This window comes from Paraphaeosphaeria sporulosa (assembly GCF_001642045.1).
Source record: "Paraphaeosphaeria sporulosa strain AP3s5-JAC2a unplaced genomic scaffold CC84scaffold_1, whole genome shotgun sequence".
Classification (NCBI taxonomy): Eukaryota; Fungi; Ascomycota; class Dothideomycetes; order Pleosporales; family Didymosphaeriaceae; genus Paraphaeosphaeria; species Paraphaeosphaeria sporulosa.
The window spans coordinates 1145676-1169647 of NW_017253360.1; the positions used below are offsets into that span (position 1 = coordinate 1145676).

Sequence of the window (23972 nt, forward strand, 5' to 3'; positions counted from 1 at the left end):
AAGTAACTAGCCTTCCTCCACTCCTGATGCCCGTCTGATCCGGAATCGATGAACATCTAAAGATTAGATGGCATAGAAGAGGGTTTGTTCGTCGTTGGACTGGCGCATCTTTCTGTTGAGGCGTTTCAAATTCCACCGCATGATCCAAGCACCAAGCATGCACGCGAGGGAGAAACCAGCACTGGAGCCCATGGCAATAGCATAACGTGGCTCATCGCTCTTCGGCCAGAGATACTGCAGGGAGTCGGTATTAGTCCAGTGCCGCTGTAGACAGATGGGAAGGCGAGAGATACATACCGGAGTCCAAATGAAACTAACATTAGCGATTGAATTAACAATGCTGTATGCCGAAGCTTTCTTCTCTTGCGTCTGCCCACAGGTGCTACCGACCCAGCCAAGGATAATGCTGTTCACAGCATAGGTCCCAATAGTGAACACAAACATAGCAAAGTATCGCACACCAGTGTTAAGTGATACGCAGCCAATTACGAACCCGGCAATAGCGATTAACTTTGCTATAGTTATATGCCATGTCCTTTCATTGAACCGGCCCGAGGATATTGACCAGCCGATAGACACAAGGCCAGCAATCAAATAGGGCGGGCATGTGAGTACTAGCGTGATCGTCGTATTGAATCCCAGAGTTCTGTAGGCAATTGTCAGCTCAAATTATACCGGAACTGTCGCGATGTTACTTACTCAACTACTGTTGGGAAGAAGTTCTTGAAACCATTCGCAGCTAAATGCATGTGTTGCATAAACGCGAAGATCCAGACGCGGTAATCTAGCGCAGCTTCTTTCAGACCCGCAAAGGTAGAAGAACTTTCGCGCTTATCCACAGTATCACGGGCTATACGGTCATGAGCTAGCTGCCGTTCTTTAGGCGAAAGCCAGCGGGTTGTCAAGGGGTTGTCAGGGAGTGTAAAGACAGCGCCAATAGCCACTGCGAACGTGACAACGCCCTGGAGGATGAAAAGCCATCGCCAGCCCTTGATTCCAGCTGCGCCATCTAAGCCGTGAAAGATGCCTTGAAATGCGGATCGCAGTCAGTATCGGACAAGGAAGGGGGAATGGGCACTGCGGGTCGACACAATTACGCACCAGCGGCTATTAGACCTGCAAAGGCAGTGGCGAGAATATTGCCTGTATACAGGATCGATATACGAGTAGCGACCTCCTTTCGAGTATAGAATGTCGACAGTAGATATAATGCTCCCGGGTAGTAAGGCGCTTCAGTCAAACCTAAGAAGAAGCGGGTGAGAAGCAGGCCAATATAATCGTGCGAAAGCGCGGTCAGCGCTGACACGATAGCCCAGATGGCCATCCAGGCACTGAGCCAGTACGATGGACGGACTCTCGTCAGAAACATGTTGGATGGCACCTGGCCAATGATGTATCCAGCAAACAAGATCGACACGCACGTCTGATACTGCTCGTGCTCGAGGTTCAGATCTTCTTCTAAGTCGTTGAGACGCGCTAGCGCGATAGCATTTCTGTCTAAGTAATTAAGCCAGAACATGACCCAAAGGGTGGGCTTTTGGTCCCTGTAAGCATCTGCGTACATGAAATGTGATATTGGCCACTCACCATGATCCACAAATCAAGTTTCTTTACAAGCTTGATCTCTTCGGCAGATGATTTGGTATGCGCGCCAGAGTAGTCGATTTCGACGCCCTTCTCCTCGGCACCAGAAACACTCAAAATGTTGGTGTCGCATTTCTCAATATGTTGAAGGGTGTCCTTGTCGCCCATCTTGTCGCCCATGCCCGATAAGTGCACGAAAATCGATGCGTTGAGCGGAAGTCGTATCACGAGCAAATAGCGATGCCTGATGAAGCGGCAGACGTTTGCAACAGAATACAGCGCTTCTTATATGGACTCGCATCAGTCCTTCAGCGCGCTAGCGGTAGAATCTGGGCCCAAGACTCCCCAGAATCCCCGGTTTCCCCAGACCTATCCATACTTCCCCAGATCTTGGCATCGGCTCTCTCTTCGGAAGGAGCAACTGGCGATGCGATCGAAGCACAAGGCATCCGAGGGACATAGTTGAGCCTAAGTTTGGTGGCCAAGTATCTTGAAAAGCGCCACACAACGTGATCACTCCAGGAAAGAACATCACCAACAAACAAGACCAATGGGAAAAGAAAGAATATCAAAGAACCTCGGGAGGCGCACGCAAGTTCTTCTTAGGTTCTTGGGAGATGAAATGGTTGCACTACCGTGTAAGGGCGATGTTCGTTGTTTGACTTGGTGGGGACGGATGACGTACTAGCGGTTGATTATTCTGCCGCGGATGCTAACTGTCTTCGGAACTAGTCCAGACGTCAATCTTCGTGAAGAATGAATGAGCTGACGCGAACACCCGGATCGAGCATGATCAATGGCCATGCTGGAACTGAAACTTGACTCCTATTCTCACATGAAAGAAATCTAGAAGGCTCGTAACGCAAATCCTTTGGGCTGGTGACAACGTTTTGGCGCGCGGATTCATGGCCTGGTTCCGCACCCTACCTAGGTATGAACCGGGCACCCCCCTCACCAGAATACCGCGACGGACCGACGCAGATGGCAAGTAAAGACGCAGGGAAGGGGGTTCGGATTACCCTTGCTTGCAACGCGTGCCGGTCCAGGAAGCACAGGGTAAGTATTTCCGAAGACACATCCCCGTTGATATGTTGGCTAAACAATCTCCCTCTGCTAGTGCAGTGGCGAGAAGTGAGTGACCATACTGCCGTAAAGGTAACACGCAATATATTTACATTATTTCGGAAGACCGCAATGCGCACAATGCGCCTCAAATAACGTCACGTGCACTTGGCCTGCACAGCAGAAGAGGCAAGTTAAAGGTTTCCCCTGCCTGAAGAATCGCTAAGTAAAATCAGGGGTCCACCCAAGCATTACATCAACAGCTTGGAGGTCCGACTGTTGGAGACGGAAGCAGTGCTGTTATCGCTACTCTCTCAGGTATCCACCGAGCAGCTGAAAGCCAGCTTCGAATCATTGCCGCCGACCGGGCGGACATATAACGATCCGAACTGCCAACCAGAGCAGAATACAGTGTACTTCTCCGAATTCAAGCAAGACGTCTGCAAGCCAAGTTACTGGAGCTCTTTTCCTCTGGACTCGGACGAGAACGTGCGTCGGTGGTGGGAGGATAGAATGTCTCGGGTACGTCCGGGGCAACTCGAAGCAGACTTCGTACCTGGCATGCCCTTGCATGAATCATTAGAATCGGAAGCGCGACAGGGTGGGTTACCTGGGCTCGGAGTCTCGCTCCCAGTCGACTCGGGACTGTTGCAGCACACAGGCTATGCGGAACAGGCGGGACTGAATTCGACGGGTACCGAAATGAATGGACCAGTGACAACCCTCAATCAAAGCACCTCCAGACATGGTCCTAATGTAGACATGCATCCTGGGGCAAGCATGATGCGAAACGAAGACGCGATAAGTACAACCACCTCAGAGGTCTCTGAAACTCTTCTTTCGCCGGATACCGGTTCGGGTGCCTTGATACAGATCCCGGATGAGTTCAAGCAGGAATTTTTATGGTGACTATTCTGTGAATTAGAATCTTGGCGTGCCTGCCGTATCAGGGCGATGATATTTCGGTTACTGCTTTCTATGTTCCTTCCTAATTCACGTATTACGATCTTGACACAACGCGAATTCGATTGTTGGACAGTATCAATGAACTTTTTCGGAGATTGCTGAGCATGTGAAGGAGCTTAATGCAGTTGTGCTTTCGAAATCCAACGTTTTCTCCTGTAACTTATCATTGGATGAACTATGATCTTGCAATCAGATGTGAGCGGAACATGTATTGGGCGATAAGAGTAACCTTTGGAATGGAAACGAAAGCTTTGGACGAGTTGTATCACCGACAAGAGTTTATGTTACACCATTAGCACTGATTGTGACGAACTATTGTTTATACCATCGCGGCCCAAACTATAATCAATGCACTCCAGTTACCCCATTTGACCTCGCTAATTGTTCTGGTACAACAGTCAGTAGATCCTGACCCAGTACCGCTCTCTTCGCATTCTCCATCGCATGCGCCTCCATTTTTGCCAATGTCTCGGTCGTATGTGTGCCTAGATGCGGTACCAACAGTGCCCGCTCGTTTTTCATCAACCGCTCATCGATAAACGGCTCCTGCTCGTAAACATCCAACCCAACAGCCGCAATGCGCCCCTCATCCAGGGCAACAGCCATTGCAGCCTCGTCAATGATAGCTCCACGTGCCGTATTCACGAGTACAACACCAGGCTTCATTTTCGCAATCTCCTTCGCACCAATCAGATGCTTGGTTTTCGCGGACAACGGAACGTGAACCGAAATGATGTCGCTTTCCGCCAAGAGTTGATCAAACGATACGTAGGAAGCGCCGGCCCCTAGGTCGTTTGGTAAAGGGTTGCGATTGTGATACACGGTCTTAAGGCCGAATGGATCCGCACGGGCCTTCACGGCACGACCAATGCGGCCCATCCCAAGTATACCGAGGGTTTTGCCTTGCGGGTCGTGTCCAAATGCGACACCCTTTTTGAATTGACCACTGCGAAGCTTGCTGAAGGACGGATTGAGCTGTCGTAAGGCGCCGAGGAGGAGGAAGAGCGTTAAATCAGCGGTTGCGGCTGTAACTGGATCAGGCGCATAGGTGACGGAGATGCCACGCGCGGCGGCGGCATGTACATCGATTTGGTCATACCCGGCGCCATTATGGCAGATATATTTTAGTGATGGAGGGAGATGGGAGATGAATTCTTCGTCGAAGTTGCCAGCAACGGCTCCGCTGGCCGAAGTGCGGTATATGACTTGTACATCGTTGTACTTCCCGCGAATGTCTGAAAAGAATTCTGCGCGGGAGGCGCTGGTGACGACTTCGCAGGCTGCTACGCTTTGTAGGGCCTCGTACGCTTGGTGCGCATGACGGACAGGGTTGAAGAAGAGTATACGCGGGAGAGAAGTCATGGAGGTCTTGAATCTTGTTGTTTGATAATTGATTCCTCTCAACGTAAGGCCTATGATATTCCTTCGGATCCTTGTTATTCGCTTCATCTTCAAGAGGTCTTGATGCAGCTAAACGTCGTGGTTCGCATCGGTGTTCAGTGGGGTGCGCTACGGCTAATCATTTAGGCGCTGGCATGCCGCTTCAGTTGCCGACTCTATCGATCGACCTCACAGCAGGAAGGGTCCAGTCTAACGGTTCTCGTTGACTACCAAGAGGGGTGGACTTAATAATCCAGCAGCTCGTCGTCGTCAGTCTACATTTACACACCACAGCAGAGTTCTTCACGACAGGACGTCGACTTCAGTACCCACAACTCCGGCAAAGCACCATGATTACCCCGCAAAAACTTAGAATCGCCGTCATCCCCGGTGATGGCATCGGCAAGGAAGTCATGCCTCTCGGCCTGCGCTGCCTTAAAGCAGCCGCTTTGAAATTCGATCTCGCTCTTGAATTCACAGAGTTCGATTTCGCTAGCTGCGACTATTATCTCAAGCATGGCGACATGATGCCCGAGGACTGGCATAGCACACTCTCAGCCTACGACGCCATCTATTTTGGTGCAGTGGGAATGCCTGACATCGTTCCCGATCACGTGTCGTTATGGGGCAGCCTTCTCAAGTTCCGCCGCGAATTCGATCAGTACATATCTCTCCGACCATGCAGGCTCCTCCCCGGCATCCCATCACCCCTAGCAAATCCAGGGGACATTGACTTCTGGGTGGTGCGCGAGAATACAGAAGGGGAATATTCTTCCATCGGAGGCAAGATCTTCGAAGGGACAGAGCGCGAAGTCGTGATTCAGGAAACAGTCATGACGCGCATTGGAGTCGATCGCGTGCTGAACTACGCGTTAAACCTCGCGCGCAGCAGGCCAAAGAAGCATCTCACGAGTGCGACGAAGAGCAATGGGATTAGCATCACGATGCCGTACTGGGACGAGCGGCTGAAGGCGTTATCGGCTGAAGGGGGGTATGACGACCTTAAGATCGACAAATTCCACATCGATATCTTGACCGCATGGATGGTTCTCAAACCTTCGCAGTTCGACGTTGTGGTAGGGAGCAATTTGTTCGGAGATATCCTGAGTGATCTGGGTCCGGCGTGCACAGGAACAATTGGAGTTGCGCCGTCAGGTAACATCAACCCTGAAGGCAAGTTCCCCAGCCTGTTCGAGCCGGTCCATGGAAGCGCACCGGATATATATGGGAAGGGAATCGCGAATCCAGTGGGGATGATCTGGGCAGGGCAGATGATGCTGCAGCACTTTGGCTTTAAAGACGCTGCGGATGCCATGATGAAAGCGATTGAGGATGTGCTTGCAGAAGGTGGGTCGCACATCATCACTCCGGATATGGGAGGAAGCACAGGAACAACAGAGTCGCTGGGTGCTGCCATAGAAAAGAAGATCCTAGGGGGAGCAGGTACTCCATAGATCGAAACTAACGCAGTTGTACGTCACAATGTTTGATCCTCCAGATTTGTTACTGGTGATCATCTGTATATCGCATATAACAGACTACTCTTATCAGCCAACAGTCCGACAAGAGCTGATGATATGATAACGTGATTGACGCATTTGGCGCGATTTAGTATTGTCGTTTTGGATGACAGTTTCAGGCATTGCCTCAAGTCAGAATGGAACAACGTCAGACTCCAAGTGAAAGAGGTCGGAGGGCAAATCGGTGCTTGGGTTGTGCACATAAAGATGATGATGCAGGTGTGCAGGTGGGATGGTAATTATCGTGTGCTCTTCAAGCCGAAAGGAGGGTCGCCAAGACGGACTAGTGGCGTCACGTCACATGACTTTTCGCAGCGTGCACACATCTGAATGGCAGGCGTCGTTCCTTCATCCGCCACTCCGCTCACTTCATCATGACAAAAAAGGTTCGTACGAAATCCACTCCCTTAGTGCCTCTCACAGCGACATCTGACTGGCTTTTAGAGCGATGCTACATCCTCATCTGTCAGGGTTCGAGACAATCAGCGACGCTCCCGTTTGCGTCGTGCTGAACTCGTCCAGAGCCTACAGAAGCGCGTGCAGGAATATGAACGGCAGGGAGTTGCAGCGACCCTCGAAATGCAGCAGGCTGCCCGCAAAGTTGCACAAGATAACCTACGACTTCGCGCTCTTCTAGCACGCCACGGCGTCTCGAGTGAAGAGATAGAATCTTTCCTTCGGTATCCAGAAGATCCAAGTAATGCGGAAGCTAGGGGGCCGTATCTTCAAAGGCTGGCTTCGGGTCTCGAGCAACAGGCGTCCAGAAAGGAGGAGGAATACCTCCCTAACGACGCTCAGTCTTCACATCAGTCGCTGAGTCTGTATGGGGCGCCTGAAGATGCACAAGTGGATTCCAGGCGTTCGCTGGACGCGACAGAAAATCACATCGCACAAACTCTGGGGTCTTCACAACTATCTGCATGCACTACGCGGTCTAAAGATCTGTCCCACGAAAAGGCCGCGCGATGTAGCGATTCGCAGATTCACAGTGAACCAGACGAGGGTAATTTCTCATATCCTATGGTAGAGTCTCCAAATTGCCCTTCTCCTCTGGACTGTTTCTGCGCCCCCCCACCAGTGAGCGATTATCGTCCCCCCACCAGCTCCGGATTAAAGATCTCGTGCGAAGAGGCCACGGCCGTTATAGCAGAGATGCGGGGGGATGGAGACCACGATTCGATACGTGTTTCGCTTGGCTGTCGTGGTCGAGAAAGTTGTACCGTCAAGAATTCGACCGTTTTCCAAGTCATGGATGAGGGTTAGCGCCACAAGGGATCGCCGATCGTTAATGGAAATGTTTGTACAGCAGAGTATAACACGGCCCAGCCAGCATTCATACGGCTCTAGTAAGTCCCCTATTACAGAATGCCCAGTTATACCCTCCGCCTACTAAGTCTCTCTCCAATTCCATCTGCCACCCATCCATCTCACTAGGTACACTAATCCAACCAATACAGGTACCTCAATGAGAGGTCCGACTGTAGCAGCAAGTGCCTGGTCGCTATTCGGGCCATACGTGGCAACAGCAACCGCGATGGCGAGTTCGAAGTTGTTACTCGCAGCTGTGAAGCTCTGGGTGGCCCCGAGTTTGTAACCATAGCCAAGCTTATGACACACGATCAGTGTAAAGAAAAAGATAACCATGAAGTATACGATGAGAGGCGCCGCAACTCTAACAACAGAGACAATTTGGTGTATGACTTGGCGGCCTTGGGAGGCGAAAAGGACCAGGATGGTATAAAGAAGGCCGATGAGGGACCACGGCGCCAGCCACTTGAGGAAAACCTTTTCGTACCACTCTGGGCTAATCAGCCTTCGCAATACGAAGCGTGTCAGAACTGCAGCGCCCAGAGGTATCCCAAGGAACACTGCAACGCTCTTCGCGACCGTTTCGTAGGAGACGGCGGTCGTGCCAGTTTCGCGGCTAATTACCTTGACGAAGAGGATGGCAAGTGGAGCGTAAAGTATCATTTGGAGAATGGAGTTCACTGCTACCAAAATGGCGCAATATTCCTCGTCTCCGCCAGCTAGATTGTTCCATATCAAGACCTGTCGATTGTGAGTATGACTGCGGGGATGTATCTACTTTCCAAATTCCAGGAACTCACCATTGCGATGCATCTAGCTAGTCCTACCAACACCAATCCTGTTCGCAGTTCGCTTTTATCTGGCAAGAAAGCCCAAGCAAGACCAAGCTGCATTCAGTGAGTCGAAGTCAGAACCATCACAAGGAAATACGAACCATGAGAAGCGGTGCCACAATCCAATTCATAAAGACACTAAACCCAATCTGGGCCCAGAGAGCGCGAGTTCGGAACAATTTGTGCAACGTCTCGTAGCGAACTTTGCAAAGGATTGGGTACATCATGACGAGCAAGCCCAACGCGATAGGTACGGAGACGCCAACGAATTTGCCCTTTTGGAGGGCCGGTCCCGTCTCTTCAACGAAGTTTCCTAGTAGTACGCCACTGATCATGGCAAGAAGGATCCACACCGCAAGGAAGCGGTCAAGCCATCCTAGTCCCCTGATTACGGAGACATTTTTTGCTGCTTCTCGTTCTTTGTTTTCCAAACTCTCAGGGTCAGGAGTCTGGTCGGATGCCAACGGCTGCGTGTAGGAGGACTGATGTCCTTCAGCTTGGGCTTGAGACATGGGGTCTGCAGGTAGGCAGTCGAGCAGGTGCAAAATGCCTGGTCGGGCCGCGGCTTCCACAAACTTGAACAATAAATTTTGTAACGTGTCGAAATTACCCCGGACGGATTGGAAAAGTACTTACCGATGTTGCAGACAAAAGGGTCGCGACTTATGTGTGCGGTCGCCTGACGTTGCACAGCGCTACGTTCATGCCGACCAATCACCACCGAGCAGTGACTTACTGGGGAGTGTCTCGGCGCCAATATATGATAGCAAATGCTTTGAGACCAGACCCATCGCCCAGTGACTCTTGCACCGCTGTCTGCCTACAATGGATAACGAAAATGTCATCGACCCGCCCACGCCCTGGCATGCTGCTTACCCAGCGCCCAGAAATCCCGCTGCCACTATTTGCCGGGAAGAAGTTCTTCGTATGATGAAGCAGAGCGCGGAAACTGCCAGCAAAAACTATGTCCTTGTAGATCTGCGTCGCAGTGACTATCAGGTAATATCCATCGGCACATTGAGATTTTTCAAATTGAGGGTTAATCAATCTAGGGCGGAACCATCCGCGATTCAATCAATCTTCCCGCGCAGAGCCTGTATCCCACTATACCCACCTTATACGCACTCTTCAAAGGAGCGGGCATACGTCAAGTTATATGGTACTGCGGTAAGTTTTCCCTCAATGTTTTGTACTTATCGCAGTCTTAAGTACGGCACTGATCCAATTTTGCTCGATTTAGGCTCTTCTAAAGGACGAGGTGCGCGTGCTGCTGGTTGGTTCGCCGATTACATTGAAGACCAAGGAGATACGCAAATGAAGAGTGTCGCCCTGGCTGAGGGTATTAAGGGATGGGCGACGTCGGCAGGCGGCGAGTATGTCGAGCATATGGTTGAATTTGATCCCAGCGCATGGTCGTGATAGAGGAGGCCTTTCGGTATTCGTACTACCAGTTGACATCTTCCTTCTGCCTTGTTTTCATGTGATCTTGGCTTGCTGAAGACATGGACTATACTAGTGCTAATGATATATCCGATACAAAATATGCAAAGCTGACCAACAACCCTGTTTTCATCGATCGTTGAGTCAGAGGAATAACGTCGAGTGCAATGATGGAGAACCAATTCCCATTGCAGCTGGATGGCGAGGTGACGAGCTAATGTTTAAGCGGGCCGACGGCTTGATCCGAATTCTCAAGCACAGAGCATCCGCTAATGCAGGGTTCATTTGAACCTTTTAGCGAATAGAAAACCTCCAGTGACTCACTGGTGGGTAGCGACGTTTCGTACCTTTTTGTGAGGGTGTACCATCATTTCGAACTCATAAAGGGATTTTACACATAATTCACGAATCTCGCATCGCTTTTTGTTCATCGTTCATTTATGATCCTTTGTCGCTCGCTTCGCCGGACGGGTGTTTCAAACACTTTTAATTTTATCACCTACCGACCGATTTCGCGCATGATGGGTACCGTGACCAACGGGGACCTGAACAATACGGCCGCTGAGCGAGCTCGGGCTGAAATCGCTGTTGATGCGGCATATCGCAATGTTTCTTTCGCAATTCCTGCGAGCGAAGATGATGAGTTTGTGAGGAAAACATACCGCCCGTTTCTGCTCGATGAGGCGCACGCAAAGCAAGATTGGATTGCAAAACTTGAACTTAGCACGGCGTTGAAGATGGTGAACTCTCAAATCTTGAAGAGCGGTGGCGACAGATTGAAGATTCTCGTATTGTATGGCAGTATGCGGAAGCGGTAGGTATACTGTTCGCCATGCGGCTGGTCTTACTTATGAGCAGTAGCTGATGCTGTATAGATCCTATTCAAAATTGCTATCATATGAGGCTAGCCGGATACTCTTCCGACTGGGGTGCGATGTCCGCGTGTACGATCCCACCGGCCTTCCTGTGAAAGACGACGTTCAGCATTCGCACCCGAAAGTGCAAGAACTGCGGGATCTGAGCAAGTGGAGCGATGGACATGTGTGGATAAGTCCGGAGCAGCATGGAAACCTTGTAAGTATCTGACGGATTATCCCGGCGTCATTGAGTCAGCTAACATGCTGATCCTTGAAGACCGCAGTATTCAAGAACCAGATCGATTGGATACCGCTCTCAACTGGTTCGGTTCGTCCGACCCAGGGACGAACGTTAGCGATCGCGCAAGTTAGTGGCGGCTCTCAGTCGTTCAACACTGTGAACTCGCTGCGCATCCTCGGACGGTGGATGCGCATGTTCGCTATTCCCAACCAAAGCTCAGTTCCCATGGCGTACACACAATTCACAGATGAGGATGCGAGTGAAGGAGGAAGTCGGCTAATGCCCAGCGGGAACAGAGACAGACTCGTCGATTGCATGGAAGAGCTTGTCAAGTACTCGATCGTAATGCGACCACACTTCGACCTTTTTGGTGACCGATATAGTGAAAGAGAAGAAAAGAGGATCAAAGCAGAGAAAGCAGCATTGTTGGAAAAATAGAATACGGTGGTTTCAAACAGTATGTGAATAGTGAGGCATACGTGCTGCCAGTCGCTCTTCTGGGACATATCCATAGGCCGCGTAGGTGGATTGTAAGTGTACATAGATTTCGTCGTACGAATCTCGACATATAGATGTTATCGTATAGATGTTACAAGGTAGAGATAGAGACAGGTAATGTTTAAACCATTACCCGATTTGCTGCTTTGGTTGTGGCAACGGTGCCTGCACCTACGCCTGCGTCTATGCGGGGCTAAGCGATGATTATTCCCGGACATGACCGCATTCAAACTAGTGACATATCGAATCCTGAGCCTCCCTCGTGTAGGACACCCATGTAAGCACAAGAGCACACACAAACAGGTGCTTCTTCTTGTCCATGAAAATCTCCACTGCTTGCGCACGATGGCTGCAACACCATCCAAACAAGCAGCTGCGACGAGAAACGATTCCGATGACGTAGTTGACAATGGCCGGAACGAGGGCACCGTCCCGGATGGTGGATATGGTTGGGTCTGTGTTGCTGCGTGCTTCACGGTCAACTGCTTCACATGGGGAACGGTATCGGTAGGTTTTCTGCGTTGGATGCCTTTTGAGGATGAGTCCATGGCTTTTGCCTTAGTTGGCAATGAACGCTCCTGGTCCAACAACAGGGTCTGTACTGACTACCTTCCTCAGGCATACGGTATCTATCTGTCGCATTATTTAGCTGATGATGCCTTTCCTGAGGCAACTATATGGGACTATGCCTTCATAGGCGGCTTCAACTTCTCAATAGCCATGCTCATCGCACCTTTTGTCACGGTTATCACTCGGAAAGTTGGGATGCACAAAGTCATGATTGCAGGCCTGGTGTTCGAGAGCGGAGGGTTCATTGCAGCTTCATTCGCAACTCGAATATGGCAGCTCCACCTCTCGCAGGGCGTTCTCATCGGCTGTGGGATCGGCTGCTTGTATATTCCTAGCCTTCCAATCCTTTCGCAATGGTTTGTCCATCGACGAAGCTTAGCCAATGGAATAAGTGCCGCGGGATCTGGCGTTGGCGGTGCGGCTTTTGCGTGGGGCACCGAGGCCATCATTCAGCGTTTCAATATCGGCTGGGGACTGCGCATCACCGGAATGATTGCCTTTGCTGCTAATTTGGCCGCGGTCACGGTGATACGGGACCGGAACCACGTCATTCAGCCATATCAGCTTGGCTTCGACACCCAACTATTGAGACGGTACGAAGTGGTCCTGCTGCTCTCCTGGGCCTTCATCAGCATGTTGGGGTACATTGTTCTGCTTTTTTCTCTAGCCGACTTCGCCTTGACCATAGGTCTTACTCGGGCCCAAGCTACGGACATTATCGGGCTATTGAATGTGGGGACTGCGGTCGGGCGTCCGCTAATCGGCATATGCAGCGACAGATGGAGCCGCATCGATACAGCAGGCGCACTGACTCTCCTCTGCGGTTTGTCATGTTTCGCTTTCTGGCTACCTGCAACCTCGTTCGGCCTGACTGCGTTCTTTGCCATCATGTGTGGGGCTATTGTGGGCGTCTTCTGGATGGTAAGTTGTGATCACACCGTCCTTGCGTTATGCATACTGGTGCTAATAATGCTATGCACAGACAATCGGTCCCCTCTGTGTTGAGGTTGCTGGTATTAAGAACCTGCAGTCACTGCTGTCTCTATCCTGGGCGACAGTGATAATCCCAGCGATTGGTAAGTTTGTACATTTGCGTGCATTGCAGGTGAAGCTGACGACTCGATCTAGTTTCTGAGGGAATCGGCTTGAAGCTACGACGGTCTTCTGCTGGGAGGGAGTATCTTTACACGCAAATATTTGCCGGAATCTCGTATATAGTCGCAAGCGGATTCATGTTCCAGCTCCGAAGGGTGAAGAGACACAAGGAACAACGTAATCACTAAGATGGAGACGGATGGAGTTGTGAGCAGTCATAGCGCACAGTGGCCTACAATAAAATAGAACTCCACCCTACTGTGAACATGAACGCGGACTTGTTGAACTAGACGTTCATACATGTATGATAGAGTGAGTCAATACACGATAAAGCGCCGCCTAGGGTGAGTATATATTCCCAGACTTGGTGTGAGCCACTGTGGTGTTTGATGAAGATTTGCCACACCAAAGTTTTGCCCTGCTGGGTCACGTAAAACCCACAGTCTTACCGATTTTGAGTACTAATGAAACCAGCTAAACTTATGGCCAACGCAGGTGACTCACACGTAGATTTGAAAGAGAAGGGGGGTTGTACCCCCACCCTCGTCAGCCTTCTCCTTCATGTCTTCACGCAACGCCCTTGAAAAGCCTTTCTATGTTGTGCTCCGTGGCGTCTGCGACTCGTATACAGTCACATTCAATCTTTGAGTGGTTCGCGTTTGCTAGTCTGAGCTTCTGGACGCCATCCTTTACCAAATCTCATATTGAGTATTCTTCTTGCGTCCTTTATCTCCTTGTGTTACCCATGTACGTCCGTCATTCGTATTCGGACTTCGCTTAAGAGTGTAACTCATCCAAAGCCTAATTCGAAGTTCTGGGCGAATCGATCCCAACACTGATCAAACCAAAGGAAACTGATTGTCCGGACTAGTACCATCACCAAGTACCGCGTCTGCGTCCATAGTCCACAGATCCTCAAATGCCACGCCCTCAAACAAACTCGCGCAGTCCAAGTCGATATGCTCGGCTTCAAAGCTAGATACCGTGTCGTGATCTATAGGCGCAGAAAAATTCGTGGGAACGGACTCGGTCATAGATATGCTCGTTGCCCTGCTGTGCTGCCGTGGCCGCTGAGAGACACCCCGAGGGATGCGAGGTTGCTCATGTTGCTCCACATAGGTACTGATCGAGCGACGCAGGGTGGAGCAAGCTTCGATGAAGAGGGGATGCTGACCGAGCCTGCAGTATTCGCCTTCGGCTAGCTGAGTGCCAGTGACGAGCAGCTCGAGGTCCGAGCGTACAGTGCGAGAGTGTGGCTGCCTCAAGATGCTGAGTCCGAGCACGATGCAGCCATGGAGTATTTGTGTGAGCGTATGCAACGGTGTCTGTAGTCTCCCATTTATGTTGGCATTGAGTTTGATGGTCGCGCAGGCTGAGGCAGAGCATAGCGAAGCGCCATTACGAAGTCGTTGGTGGTATGGCAGATTTTCTGCGTGGGTCTCGATTTTCTCGAGAAACTGGTCATGCGGGAGGACGAGAGAGGCGCGGTGAAGAGTAATGAGTGCCTGATGGTAGTGCAAGGCGAGAAAGGTAGCAAACGGCCGTTCGTTTTCGACGCAGTAAAAGTCGCAGTCTGGGCGAATGTCCTCTGGAAGCGAGTTCTTCCAGTCACGAAGTGCCCGGTCGAGCATACCGATATTTTGTAGGAGCTGCAGACTGCCCTCAGGGCTTCGCTTGCGCCTGTAGAGGAGCCCGCTGATGCGCTCAAAAATCGTCGTCAGGGAGACCCAATATACGAAATACTTCAGCTCGGCCTGTGACGTTGCGCTTAGTACTCGATCCGGTTGGAAAGGATCGTGCTCGCCATGTGGGATCGATGATGGGCGGGTCGTTTCTAGCTCATAAAGTCTCTCTATCGCGTAGCACGTCCACCATATACGAGCATGGAGTTCCTGTCTATGTGAAGGCTCGTGTGAGTTGCCATGAGCTGAGATGTGCCGGTGTATACCGATGCTATGCGCTATCTTGACAGCAGACCCCAACACCTGGCAACTTTGGCCTTCTTTCCCTCTTGACTGCAGAGCCAGTGCAATCAGAACAAGGGCCTGTGCGCTGCTGAGGTGAGGCAGCCCGACCAAGTGTGCGTATAGTCCATATGCTGCTGCGAGGTAGTTGCTCCCGGCTTCTGTCAGCGCCCCGGCCGCTTCATCGGATCCCAAACTGATCACGCAGTAGATGCAGGCTAAGATTGGAACGTCGGTCGGCTGGAGGAATGATCTACATTGGGAGGCCCACAGTCAGCACATGCGTGGTGAGCGAAGGTCAAATAGACGGTGCAGGGAACGGCCATCGAGTGCCGATATTGAGAGCCGGTGGGATCTGCTAGTCCACGCTTTAGGACCACTTACCTGAGACCCGAGAACCCTCCTGAAGGGCTCCAACTTGCGTCCTGGTATGAGCGAATGCGGTGAACCTCAGCATATAGCTGTTCAAGCTGAAGGACCGGGTATAAAGGCTGTATGCTTCGTGTATAGGCCTGAATATATCGCTCCATCAAGGAATGAGGAGGAAGATCGGGCAAAGATAGTGAAAGTGGTAGAACGTATTCCTCGCAAAAGCTCATACCGTGTCGGAAACACGAGCCAATACCTGCCAGCCCTGATCGTCGCAGGTAGAGGTCTAAGAACATGCTAAGGCTTTGTAGACTGCTACCACCCATGACCTTTTGCCGACCGTTGTTGCTGTCAGTGTTCACCGTCATTTCCGGGCTCTCATGAGATTCACGTAGAGGCTGCCGCGAGGCAGGCTCGTTGCCAACAAATGGAGCCCTTACCTCCTCCGCCGGAATAATAGAAGCTGTATTTAGCGTTCTGTGCGCCTGGTACGATCGCGCGACCCACGAGGCACTTGGTTCGCATGGCAGCGAAACAGGTGTTTTCGGTTCATGGTGCGCAACGGGTGCTGGAGAGAGGTCTGAGGTCATACCATAGCTATTCTCGCGGAAGTCGCCTTCCATTGCGCCATATTTGCGGACCACAACCAGCTCCGGATGTTTTGGATCGGTGGTTTCGCAGACATGTCCTCTTATGCGACAATTGCGGCATTTTGGCATCTCAGAATCGCATTTGACCTTTCTCTTGCGGCATTCATTACAGGCTAACGATAGTCGTTGCCTTTTCTGCGGTTGATCTGGGGTCGCTCCATGATGAGCGGTCGGTAAAGAGTGATCAAGCGATCGGGCGTCATCTGTCCCCGGAGTCTGCATCTCAGGAACCGTCGTATCTGGGATAATCGGATGTAATGTCGTGCATTCCGGGATCACACGGTCCACAATGCCGCTCCGAAGGTGTGAATGGGGGTCTGATAAGTAACGGCACTGAGTTCATGGGCCGGATGCGGACGCCTGCGTGGTGCGAAACTCTCCGAGGTCCAAAATCTGGGGAAGCTAGAGTGCGCCACACATCTGCACCCCACTCTCCACATTCCGAGGGCCAAGTCCCCACGGAGCACATCTGCATTCCGAGCCGAAAAGAACATCCCAAAAAGATGGTCATCAGGTCATTCCAGAAGTAATCGTGGCTCAGTTAGAGTGTACATTGAAAGTGTGCAGTACGTTGTAGACATTGCGCATTGTTTCGATCTGCGGTAGTCCTGGATAAGCCTAGCGCGCAGCTGCTTGGCTATGCCTACGGAGAGTCGAGGACATTTCGTCAAACGAAAGGCTATGAAAATTGGGTCCGGCCAGTTAGAGAGATGTGCACGAGAAGAGGTATTCAAGGGTCGCTGGAGATTCGAAACTTTGGAGTATGGTACTTCGTGCAATGACTTTTTACACAGCTTCGTGCAATGTTCTTGACAAAGAATGGAAGTTCGCACGACCAGCAGTGTCAGACAGGTGGATCATACTTTTGAGGATTGACTATTCACTATGGCATACAAGCGAGTGTAAACACAGAGTTCTCTCCATTCCATCCCTTAGCGATATAATCAAGCTTCAGCTTTAATGTACGGGATACCTGTCAACTTGAAAGCCCGTTCACTCAACTGAGGCTCCTTCCAGGGGCGGTTCCTCTGGATAGTGTCCAGTACACCGTTCCTCTTCGCCTCGTTCCATCCCACATTTCTTGCATTCGGCCAGTGTGTTGTCCCGACGCGGTTGTCGAATGCACCCTTCTTGCGTAGCAACTCCTCCTGAGTGGCCTCAGCAACTGGCATGTAGCAAGTGTAAATGGCCAGACGGTCGACGTCTGACGTGGTAGGTACGTTGTAGTGCGCTGTGCGGGAGTCCCACACGATAAGGTCGCCAGCTTCCGCTTCGACCTTGTACCAGGCGCAGCCGTGCTCCTCGAGCCACTTCATGCCTGCATCAGTGTATCCGTACCACTCGGGCGTCCAAGCCGGGATACGCTCTTCATCTTTCATATCTTTGTGGAAAGCTTCACTTAGAAGATGGCTTCCTTTGCAGACGATCAAGCCACCGTCCTTCGGGCCTGCATTGTGCAAGTTGACCAGGCCCTGAAGGCAGCGGAATCCAGGTTTCTCAGGGTCCTGGTCCTGGTGTGGCCAAGGTGTGTTTTTGGGGAGATTCGTGCGGTTGGCGAAGCCGTAGTTGATTGCGTCGAACGATACGATGAGGTCTTTGTCCTGGTATACCTTCTCAAAGGCTTCGATGATGCGTGGTTCACTGCGGATATCCCACACGAAGTCTTCGTGACAGGCTGCGTAGGTGAAGAGCATGCCCTTCTCGTTGATAACGGGAAGCTTATCTGGGTGGACTGTAGACGGATCGTTTCGGTCATAACCAAGTCCACTGATGCAATATTAGCACCGGCTTCAAGGCTCTAGGTCAGAACTTACAAGCCCTCTAAGAGCGAATACATCCGGTCTGCGTACCCCTCAACCTTCTCCGCGGGAACTGCTCCCTTGATGATAGCGTATCCGTCTCTGACAAGATTGTCTCTCCAATCGCCATAGGCAGGGTCACTGCCGTCGATTTGGAGTCTGCGCTCCACAGGAGCGGTCGCAGTGAGCGTCAAGGCCGGCTCAGCTGTCGTCATTGTAGACGCCATGACGGATGGAATGTAAATATGTTTAATAGTGAAAGTTACGATCTGTCTGCAGGAGACTTCGGAGAGGGGTGGCTTGAGGTGTGGGTGGACCGAAAGTCAGTCAGTTATGTATATGCTGGTGACCGCACATACCCGAACTGGGCTCGGAGAGACCCAAATCCATGGGGTGAGTCAATCTGAATGCATTCTATTACTAGGAGAGATTGTGGGGAGGGTGAAGGACGTTCCCGAACAAGGGTCTTCGGATTGCTCGGATGCACCTCGGATGCAGGGAATCGCCCCGAGCGTCCCCGCGCGACCACTCGGATCGGGGTTCCTGGGGCGCTACGGCCTTACGCGTGCGTTTGAGCATTCCTTTGATAACAGCGCGAGTGCTTGGACACAATCATGTTCTGGGAAAATCGCGAACAACCATGGGATCCGTACAGCAAGATATGTCCTCAACATTCATCGTCGTCGGTGGCGGAATAGCTGGGTTGGCCTCAGTAAGACAGGAGCTGTGACAAAACGCGAGTCGCAAAAGCTGATCGTACTCAGGCTATCGCACTCAGAGCTCCAAAAAGGAGAATCGTAGTCTTGGAACAGTCGTCCTTGAATCGCGAAGTCGGCGCAACGCTATCGCTCCAACCGAATGCGACCAAAATCGTCGAAAAGCAATGGGGCATGGGTGATGCTCTGAAGCGAGTAGGCGCAATGCGGGATGAAGGCTTCAACATGTATTCGATTGATGGCAAGCTTCAACGAAGCATTCCACTGGTATCCAAGACCGAATACGGCGCGGATCGAATGGTGTATCATCGCAGGGATATCCACGACACTTTGAAAGAATTTGCCACACAAGTAGACGGCTTCGGTGAGCCCGCCGAGATCCGAACCTCTTCATGCGTGGTTGCTTGCGATCTGGATGAGGGGATCGTTACCCTGAAAGATGGTAGCGTGATTAAGGGCGATGTAATCATCGGAGCAGACGGTATCAAATCAACGTTGCGGAAAGACGTATTAGGATACGAAGTCCAAGCAGAACCCACGGGATTTTCAGCATACCGCCTGGTGCTTCCGTCGTCAGACCTGGAACAAAACAAGGATTTCCGCGATGTCATTGATCCACGAAGCTCGTTTACGTCCATGGTCATGGGGCATGATAGGCGCATGATAATGGGGCCAGCGCGAGATGGAAACTTGTTCTCCGTTGTCGCGCTCGTGCCGGATCAAAGAGCAGAGGTAGAGGCAGGCAATAGCTGGACGTCCAGAGGCGATCTTGAGACACTCTTGAATGAGTACAAGGACTTTCCAGCTTGGGCGACAGCACCGTTCAGACTTGCAAAGGACGAGATTGGCCTGTGGCAGCTGCGTGATACAGAGCCATTGGAGACGTGGCACCGAGGTCGGGTTATCCTTATCGGAGATGCGGCTCACGCGATGCTTCCCACACAAGGCCAGGGCGCCAGCCAGGCCATCGAAGACGCAGAAGCACTTGGTGCATTCTTTTCCGACTTGAAAGGAGACATTCAGCTCGAGGAGGTGCAAAGTCGATTTAAGAAGATCTTTGAAGCCAGATTTGAGAGGGCCACCATGATTCAGAGGTACTCGCGAGAGGCTGCCCGCCCAGCGACAGACAAGGGCGATACAAAAATCAAAATGAATCCAGCTGAGTTCATGGACTACAACTGCTTGTACAACGGAGCGAAGGACTGGGCACACAGGAGGGTTGGGACTGAAAGCTTGGAGAAGGAACTGCAAGCGCTAGCTGTGTAGAGCATAGACTACCCGGTAGCGTATATAATGCGAGCTAGTGAACTTGCACACCCTTTGAACACACGTCACAGAGTCTACCTGAGGTACATGTCATCCTCATCTGTTTGTATGTGCCACTTCAGTGGCGCCTTTCGATTTCGGAGACGACGACGGCAAAGGCCCTGGCAGCAGTTGCTCCGAATGCGCCATGACAACTGCCGCAACATGTTGTGGAGACCAGCCGCGCGCTAAAATTCCGTTTCCGAACCGAACTTGCTCGTGACTCGGGGCAGAATGTTGAGGCACGAGCCAGTCTAGAATGCGGAGTTGTTCCGACTCCAGAATTCAGCGATATTGTGGAGACCCCAGGTCCGAAGATGCACATATAATCCATGCTCTGGCCTGTGGCAGTGGCAGCATCTCGCTTTAACCGACAGCATGGATACCGGCGATAAGCAGAAAGCCTTCTCTCAAAACATCGAATTCGCTGGCGATGGAAAACAGGGCAGCGGTGGCGGCACAGTGGGAGAGATCCTGCTTGTTTCTGGGCAGGATGAGATCCGCAGAGTGCCCGTTCCCACGAATGATCCCAACGATCCTCTGAACTTGAGTAAATGGCGGAAGATCGGTGTGACAGTTACATGTTGCTGGTTCTGTAAGTAGACCGTGTCATAGTGTGCTGTATGAGTGTTAATTCGCCTTCACAGCCGTTTTCTCATTGTTGGCCATATCCGGCACTGGACCTTTCATGGCCACGTTATATGGCCTGTACGGCGCACAAGGACATAGTCCAGAGGAGATCACTGGTCTCAACACGTATTCCACCATGGTCATGGCCTTTGGGGCCCTCGGATTGCTGCCACTGGCTTTTGTCTTCGGCAGACGTCCCATCTTTCTGTTCGCTGTCACTTTGGCTTTTGTCTCGAACATCACCGCTGCGACCAGCGAGAATTTCCGCGGACATTTTATCAGTCGCATATTCCTCGGACTCGCCACGGGAGCTACTGAGTCCCTGCTTCCCCTAATCCTCTCCGATATCACGTTTTTGCACGAACGCAGCTTTTACTTCGGCTTGTACTGGAGTGTCCAGAATTGCGTCAACTCGGGATTATTGATCGCTATATCGTACCTGGTCGCTGATGCAACCTGGAGGTGGTTCTACTGGCTCTTTTCTATCACACTCGGTGTCTCGGCCCTTCTCGTCGTCTTTTGTTGCCCAGAAACCAAGTTCCATCGATCTCCTACTTCTCTGAATGGCCAAGTAATCTTCACAGACGAGTTTGGTCACACCCAAATCCTTACTGACGATGAGGCCATTGCTGCGTTTGGGTCGGTTGATGGGCCAGCTGAGGTCGTCGCGGAGAAGAAGACCTTCGCACAAGAACTGAAACCCTGGAGCCCTGTAACTCCGAACGGGACAAAGGTCTTACTGGGTGCTTACCTCAAGATTTTCAAGAGCTTCACTTCTCCGGGAGTGATTTTCTCTTTGATGATGTCTTCTATCTCGTTAGGTGTGGGGATCGCTATTACGCTCGTATACAGCACCGTCCTACAAGAGTCCTATCATTGGTCACCCAAGTCAGTAGGGCTTTTCAATGTGAGTTCATGCGCCTAAGAAACCACCTTTTCAAAGCTTACTGACAACTTGTAGGCTGGAGTAATGCCTGCCTGTTTCGCAGCCATGTTTTATTCCGGTTGGGCTGCTGACAAGATCAATGTGTGGCTAGCGCGTCGTAATGGTGGCGTGCACAAGCCGGAGCATCACCTGGTGCATATGATCGTTCCCGGTCTCGCCGGAATTGTTGGCATTGTTCTTATCGCTGTTTGCGCTGAGCGTCCAGACAAGTATAGTGCATGGGGTATGGTCGTCGGTACGTTCGAAACCCCACAAGCTCGGATGCAGGAGCTAATTGGACACAGGCTGGGCTATCTACGAGTTCTCTTTCACGGCCATCATCATCACCACCACTACATTTGCAGCCGAGGTCATTCCGGAGAATCCGGGGGCTGCCATGGTTGTCGTGGTTGGAGGCAAGAACATAGTCTCTTTTGGTGCTGCGCAGGGTATCATTCCAATGGTGGCCAAGTTCTCCTACTTGACAAGCTTTATGATCTTGCTGGGGATCTTCTCTGGCATCTGCTTGTTGGGCGTCCCTGTTTATTTTTTGAACTCGAGATGGCGGAAGATTGCCACGCGGGCTGAGAGTCAGTAGAGGATTCCAGAGGAAGGGAGATGTTGTTGTACACTGGCACCGCTGTCAGCCTCTCTGCTGTAAACTAGTTGGCTGTTGATTATCAAAATATCATATGCCAATCTGATTTGAGATGCATATACCAATGCCGTTGACCCAGCCGTCGTGCAGACTGCACTTCAGACTTCCCCAACGCTGTTTCCCGTAGGAAGCGTCTGGCTCAGAACGCACCGAGCGGCGACAGAGTCTTTCTCATGATTAACCATAACGAGACCGAATCAGATATGGAGGACTCCAACGAACGCTCTGCTTAAGGCAGTTTTCAAATAACAGAATAAAATTGATCGAAATACCAATTACGTCGTGGCAGTCCCCATAGCTCACCCCTTGATGTCGTTCTTTTTGACATGTACGACAACCTTTCCTTTCGCTCTCTGCGTCTTCAGCCTCTCGAAAGCTTTTGGGGTGTCATCGTACTCCCAAATAGAATCTATTACAGGTTTAACCTTTCCTTCTGCTATCCATTGGCCGAGCTGTACCAATTGTTTGTGATTTGGCTTCAACGACAAGAACTGGTACCTCCTCCGGCCACCACCGAGGAACCCAGGAAGAAACATGTTTCCAGCATGTTGGATTGCCGAAGCGACCCCTATATCCGCGCCGACCTGCGTGTAGTGACCGTGATGCACAACGAAGTGGTGGCATTGACCATACAGATTTGATGGGATGCCCACGTTGTCGACAACAAGGCTGAAGACTTGCCCCTTCTTTTTCAGTGTTTCGACCACATCCATCGTCTTGTAGTCGATAACCTCGTCAGCGCCCAGGCTCTTGCAGAGTTCTATGTTCGCAGTTGAGCAAGACGTCGTAACATGGCAGCCCAATGCCTTCGCGATTTGGATACCGAAGATACCCGTACCACCAGATCCGCCGTTGATAAACACTTTGTCACCCTCTTTGACGTGCGGTTGTATCGATTGATATGCGGTGAGCCCAGCGACTCCTACCCCAGCCATATCGTCGACCTTGAGTCCCGTCGGAACAGGCGCGAGCATTTCCTTTGACACCACGATGTATTGGCCTAGAGATCCATGGCCAAAGGGTCCTCCGTGCATACCGAAGACCATCTGACCAACCCGATAAGAAACGGTCTTTCGCGCAGTCTCGCACACCTTGCCGCAGAAGTCCTGCCCTGGTGTGCTTGGGGATGGAATTATACCTCGGGCTACCAAGCCCAATTCTGGGACTTTGTAATCTGCTGGATTGAGGGCTGCGCTGTACACCTCCACCAAAACCTGGCCCTCCGTGAATTTTGGTTTCGGAACACCGGCTGCAGGTCGATAGAGGTTGTTCTCGAGGCCGCCCCTGGCCGTTTTGAACTGCCATGCATACATATTAGGCTTTTTGGTCTTGTGTGTAGATGAGATAGGCATAACGTTGGGATGTGTTGTGAAGAGCTACTTTCTCCTCGTGGTTGAGGCACATCGTCATAGACGACCGGGGTAAGACCGAGCTCGGGAAGCTTCCTCCCGCCTCAGGAAGGTGTTGACTCCCGCTCCAAATGGAGAAGTAGCACAACATAATAGTAAGCATCTATAAGCTCTATTGATTCCTTGAAAAGTCGTAGCATGGAGAGATAAATTGGCATGTGCAGCGACACATGGGCTTGAAAACGACGCTAGT

The 23972-nt window shown here is 51.4% G+C and overlaps 13 protein-coding genes across 13 annotated transcripts; 7 read left to right on the top strand and 6 right to left on the bottom strand.

Annotated features, from left to right (window-relative positions):
* Positions 1-63: 63 nt before the first annotated feature.
* CC84DRAFT_1133413 (MFS transporter) lies at positions 64-2221 on the bottom strand (the record flags this gene model as incomplete). Its single annotated transcript, XM_018175973.1, has 5 exons — positions 1588-2221; positions 1102-1534; positions 700-1027; positions 298-646; positions 64-234 (listed from the first exon to the last, which is right to left on the bottom strand). The coding sequence occupies exons 1-5, from the start codon at positions 1762-1764 to the stop codon at positions 64-66; spliced, it is 1458 nt and encodes a 485-aa protein (XP_018041907.1). The 5' UTR covers positions 1765-2221.
* A 140-nt stretch (positions 2222-2361) lies between these two features.
* Positions 2362-3706, top strand: CC84DRAFT_1200798 (uncharacterized protein). The gene is made up of 4 exons (XM_018181686.1): positions 2362-2640; positions 2702-2715; positions 2773-2835; positions 2883-3706. Exons 1-4 carry the CDS (start codon positions 2518-2520, stop codon positions 3553-3555), a joined length of 873 nt encoding a protein of 290 aa, XP_018041908.1. The 5' UTR covers positions 2362-2517; the 3' UTR covers positions 3556-3706.
* A 238-nt stretch (positions 3707-3944) lies between these two features.
* On the bottom strand, positions 3945-5062 carry CC84DRAFT_1159057 (uncharacterized protein). Its single transcript, XM_018177126.1, has one exon. It carries the CDS (start codon positions 4972-4974, stop codon positions 3958-3960), a length of 1017 nt encoding a protein of 338 aa, XP_018041909.1. The 5' UTR covers positions 4975-5062; the 3' UTR covers positions 3945-3957.
* A 280-nt stretch (positions 5063-5342) lies between these two features.
* On the top strand, positions 5343-7539 carry CC84DRAFT_1170440 (tartrate dehydrogenase; the record flags this gene model as incomplete). The annotated part of the gene is made up of 4 exons (XM_018179856.1): positions 5343-6435; positions 6828-6898; positions 6957-7329; positions 7370-7539. The coding sequence occupies 4 exons, from the start codon at positions 5343-5345 to the stop codon at positions 7537-7539; spliced, it is 1707 nt and encodes a 568-aa protein (XP_018041910.1).
* Positions 7540-7838: 299 nt separating this feature from the next.
* Positions 7839-9321, bottom strand: CC84DRAFT_39692 (arsenical-resistance protein). The gene is made up of 3 exons (XM_018186044.1): positions 8755-9321; positions 8621-8707; positions 7839-8561 (listed from the first exon to the last, which is right to left on the bottom strand). Exons 1-3 carry the CDS (start codon positions 9163-9165, stop codon positions 7902-7904), a joined length of 1158 nt encoding a protein of 385 aa, XP_018041911.1. The 5' UTR covers positions 9166-9321; the 3' UTR covers positions 7839-7901.
* Positions 9322-9478: 157 nt separating this feature from the next.
* Positions 9479-10072, top strand: CC84DRAFT_1080416 (uncharacterized protein; the record flags this gene model as incomplete). The annotated part of the gene is made up of 3 exons (XM_018173893.1): positions 9479-9652; positions 9706-9820; positions 9894-10072. 3 exons carry the CDS (start codon positions 9479-9481, stop codon positions 10070-10072), a joined length of 468 nt encoding a protein of 155 aa, XP_018041912.1.
* A 542-nt stretch (positions 10073-10614) lies between these two features.
* CC84DRAFT_1182487 (arsenate resistance ArsH) lies at positions 10615-11629 on the top strand (the record flags this gene model as incomplete). The annotated part of the gene is made up of 3 exons (XM_018180636.1): positions 10615-10907; positions 10969-11167; positions 11228-11629. The coding sequence occupies 3 exons, from the start codon at positions 10615-10617 to the stop codon at positions 11627-11629; spliced, it is 894 nt and encodes a 297-aa protein (XP_018041913.1).
* A 346-nt stretch (positions 11630-11975) lies between these two features.
* Positions 11976-13657, top strand: CC84DRAFT_1200803 (MFS general substrate transporter). Its single transcript, XM_018181687.1, has 4 exons — positions 11976-12196; positions 12308-13180; positions 13242-13335; positions 13388-13657. Exons 1-4 carry the CDS (start codon positions 12035-12037, stop codon positions 13540-13542), a joined length of 1284 nt encoding a protein of 427 aa, XP_018041914.1. The 5' UTR covers positions 11976-12034; the 3' UTR covers positions 13543-13657.
* Positions 13658-14475: 818 nt separating this feature from the next.
* Positions 14476-16505, bottom strand: CC84DRAFT_1075950 (uncharacterized protein; the record flags this gene model as incomplete). The annotated part of the gene is made up of 3 exons (XM_018173718.1): positions 14476-15571; positions 15718-16064; positions 16128-16505. Coding segments are annotated over 3 exons (1821 nt in total), but the record flags the coding sequence as incomplete, so codon positions are not given.
* Positions 16506-17281: 776 nt separating this feature from the next.
* Positions 17282-18351, bottom strand: CC84DRAFT_1079101 (uncharacterized protein; the record flags this gene model as incomplete). The annotated part of the gene is made up of 2 exons (XM_018173825.1): positions 17282-18104; positions 18152-18351. The coding sequence occupies 2 exons, from the start codon at positions 18349-18351 to the stop codon at positions 17282-17284; spliced, it is 1023 nt and encodes a 340-aa protein (XP_018041916.1).
* Positions 18352-18797: 446 nt separating this feature from the next.
* Positions 18798-20118, top strand: CC84DRAFT_1182490 (FAD/NAD(P)-binding domain-containing protein; the record flags this gene model as incomplete). Its single annotated transcript, XM_018180637.1, has 2 exons — positions 18798-18848; positions 18901-20118. 2 exons carry the CDS (start codon positions 18798-18800, stop codon positions 20116-20118), a joined length of 1269 nt encoding a protein of 422 aa, XP_018041917.1.
* Positions 20119-20363: 245 nt separating this feature from the next.
* CC84DRAFT_1107159 (MFS general substrate transporter) lies at positions 20364-22352 on the top strand. Its single transcript, XM_018175164.1, has 4 exons — positions 20364-20752; positions 20805-21694; positions 21749-21968; positions 22018-22352. The coding sequence occupies exons 1-4, from the start codon at positions 20536-20538 to the stop codon at positions 22308-22310; spliced, it is 1620 nt and encodes a 539-aa protein (XP_018041918.1). The 5' UTR covers positions 20364-20535; the 3' UTR covers positions 22311-22352.
* A 93-nt stretch (positions 22353-22445) lies between these two features.
* Positions 22446-23739, bottom strand: CC84DRAFT_1159063 (NAD(P)-binding protein). Its single transcript, XM_018177127.1, has one exon. It carries the CDS (start codon positions 23342-23344, stop codon positions 22670-22672), a length of 675 nt encoding a protein of 224 aa, XP_018041919.1. The 5' UTR covers positions 23345-23739; the 3' UTR covers positions 22446-22669.
* Between the last annotated feature and the right edge of the window lie 233 nt (positions 23740-23972).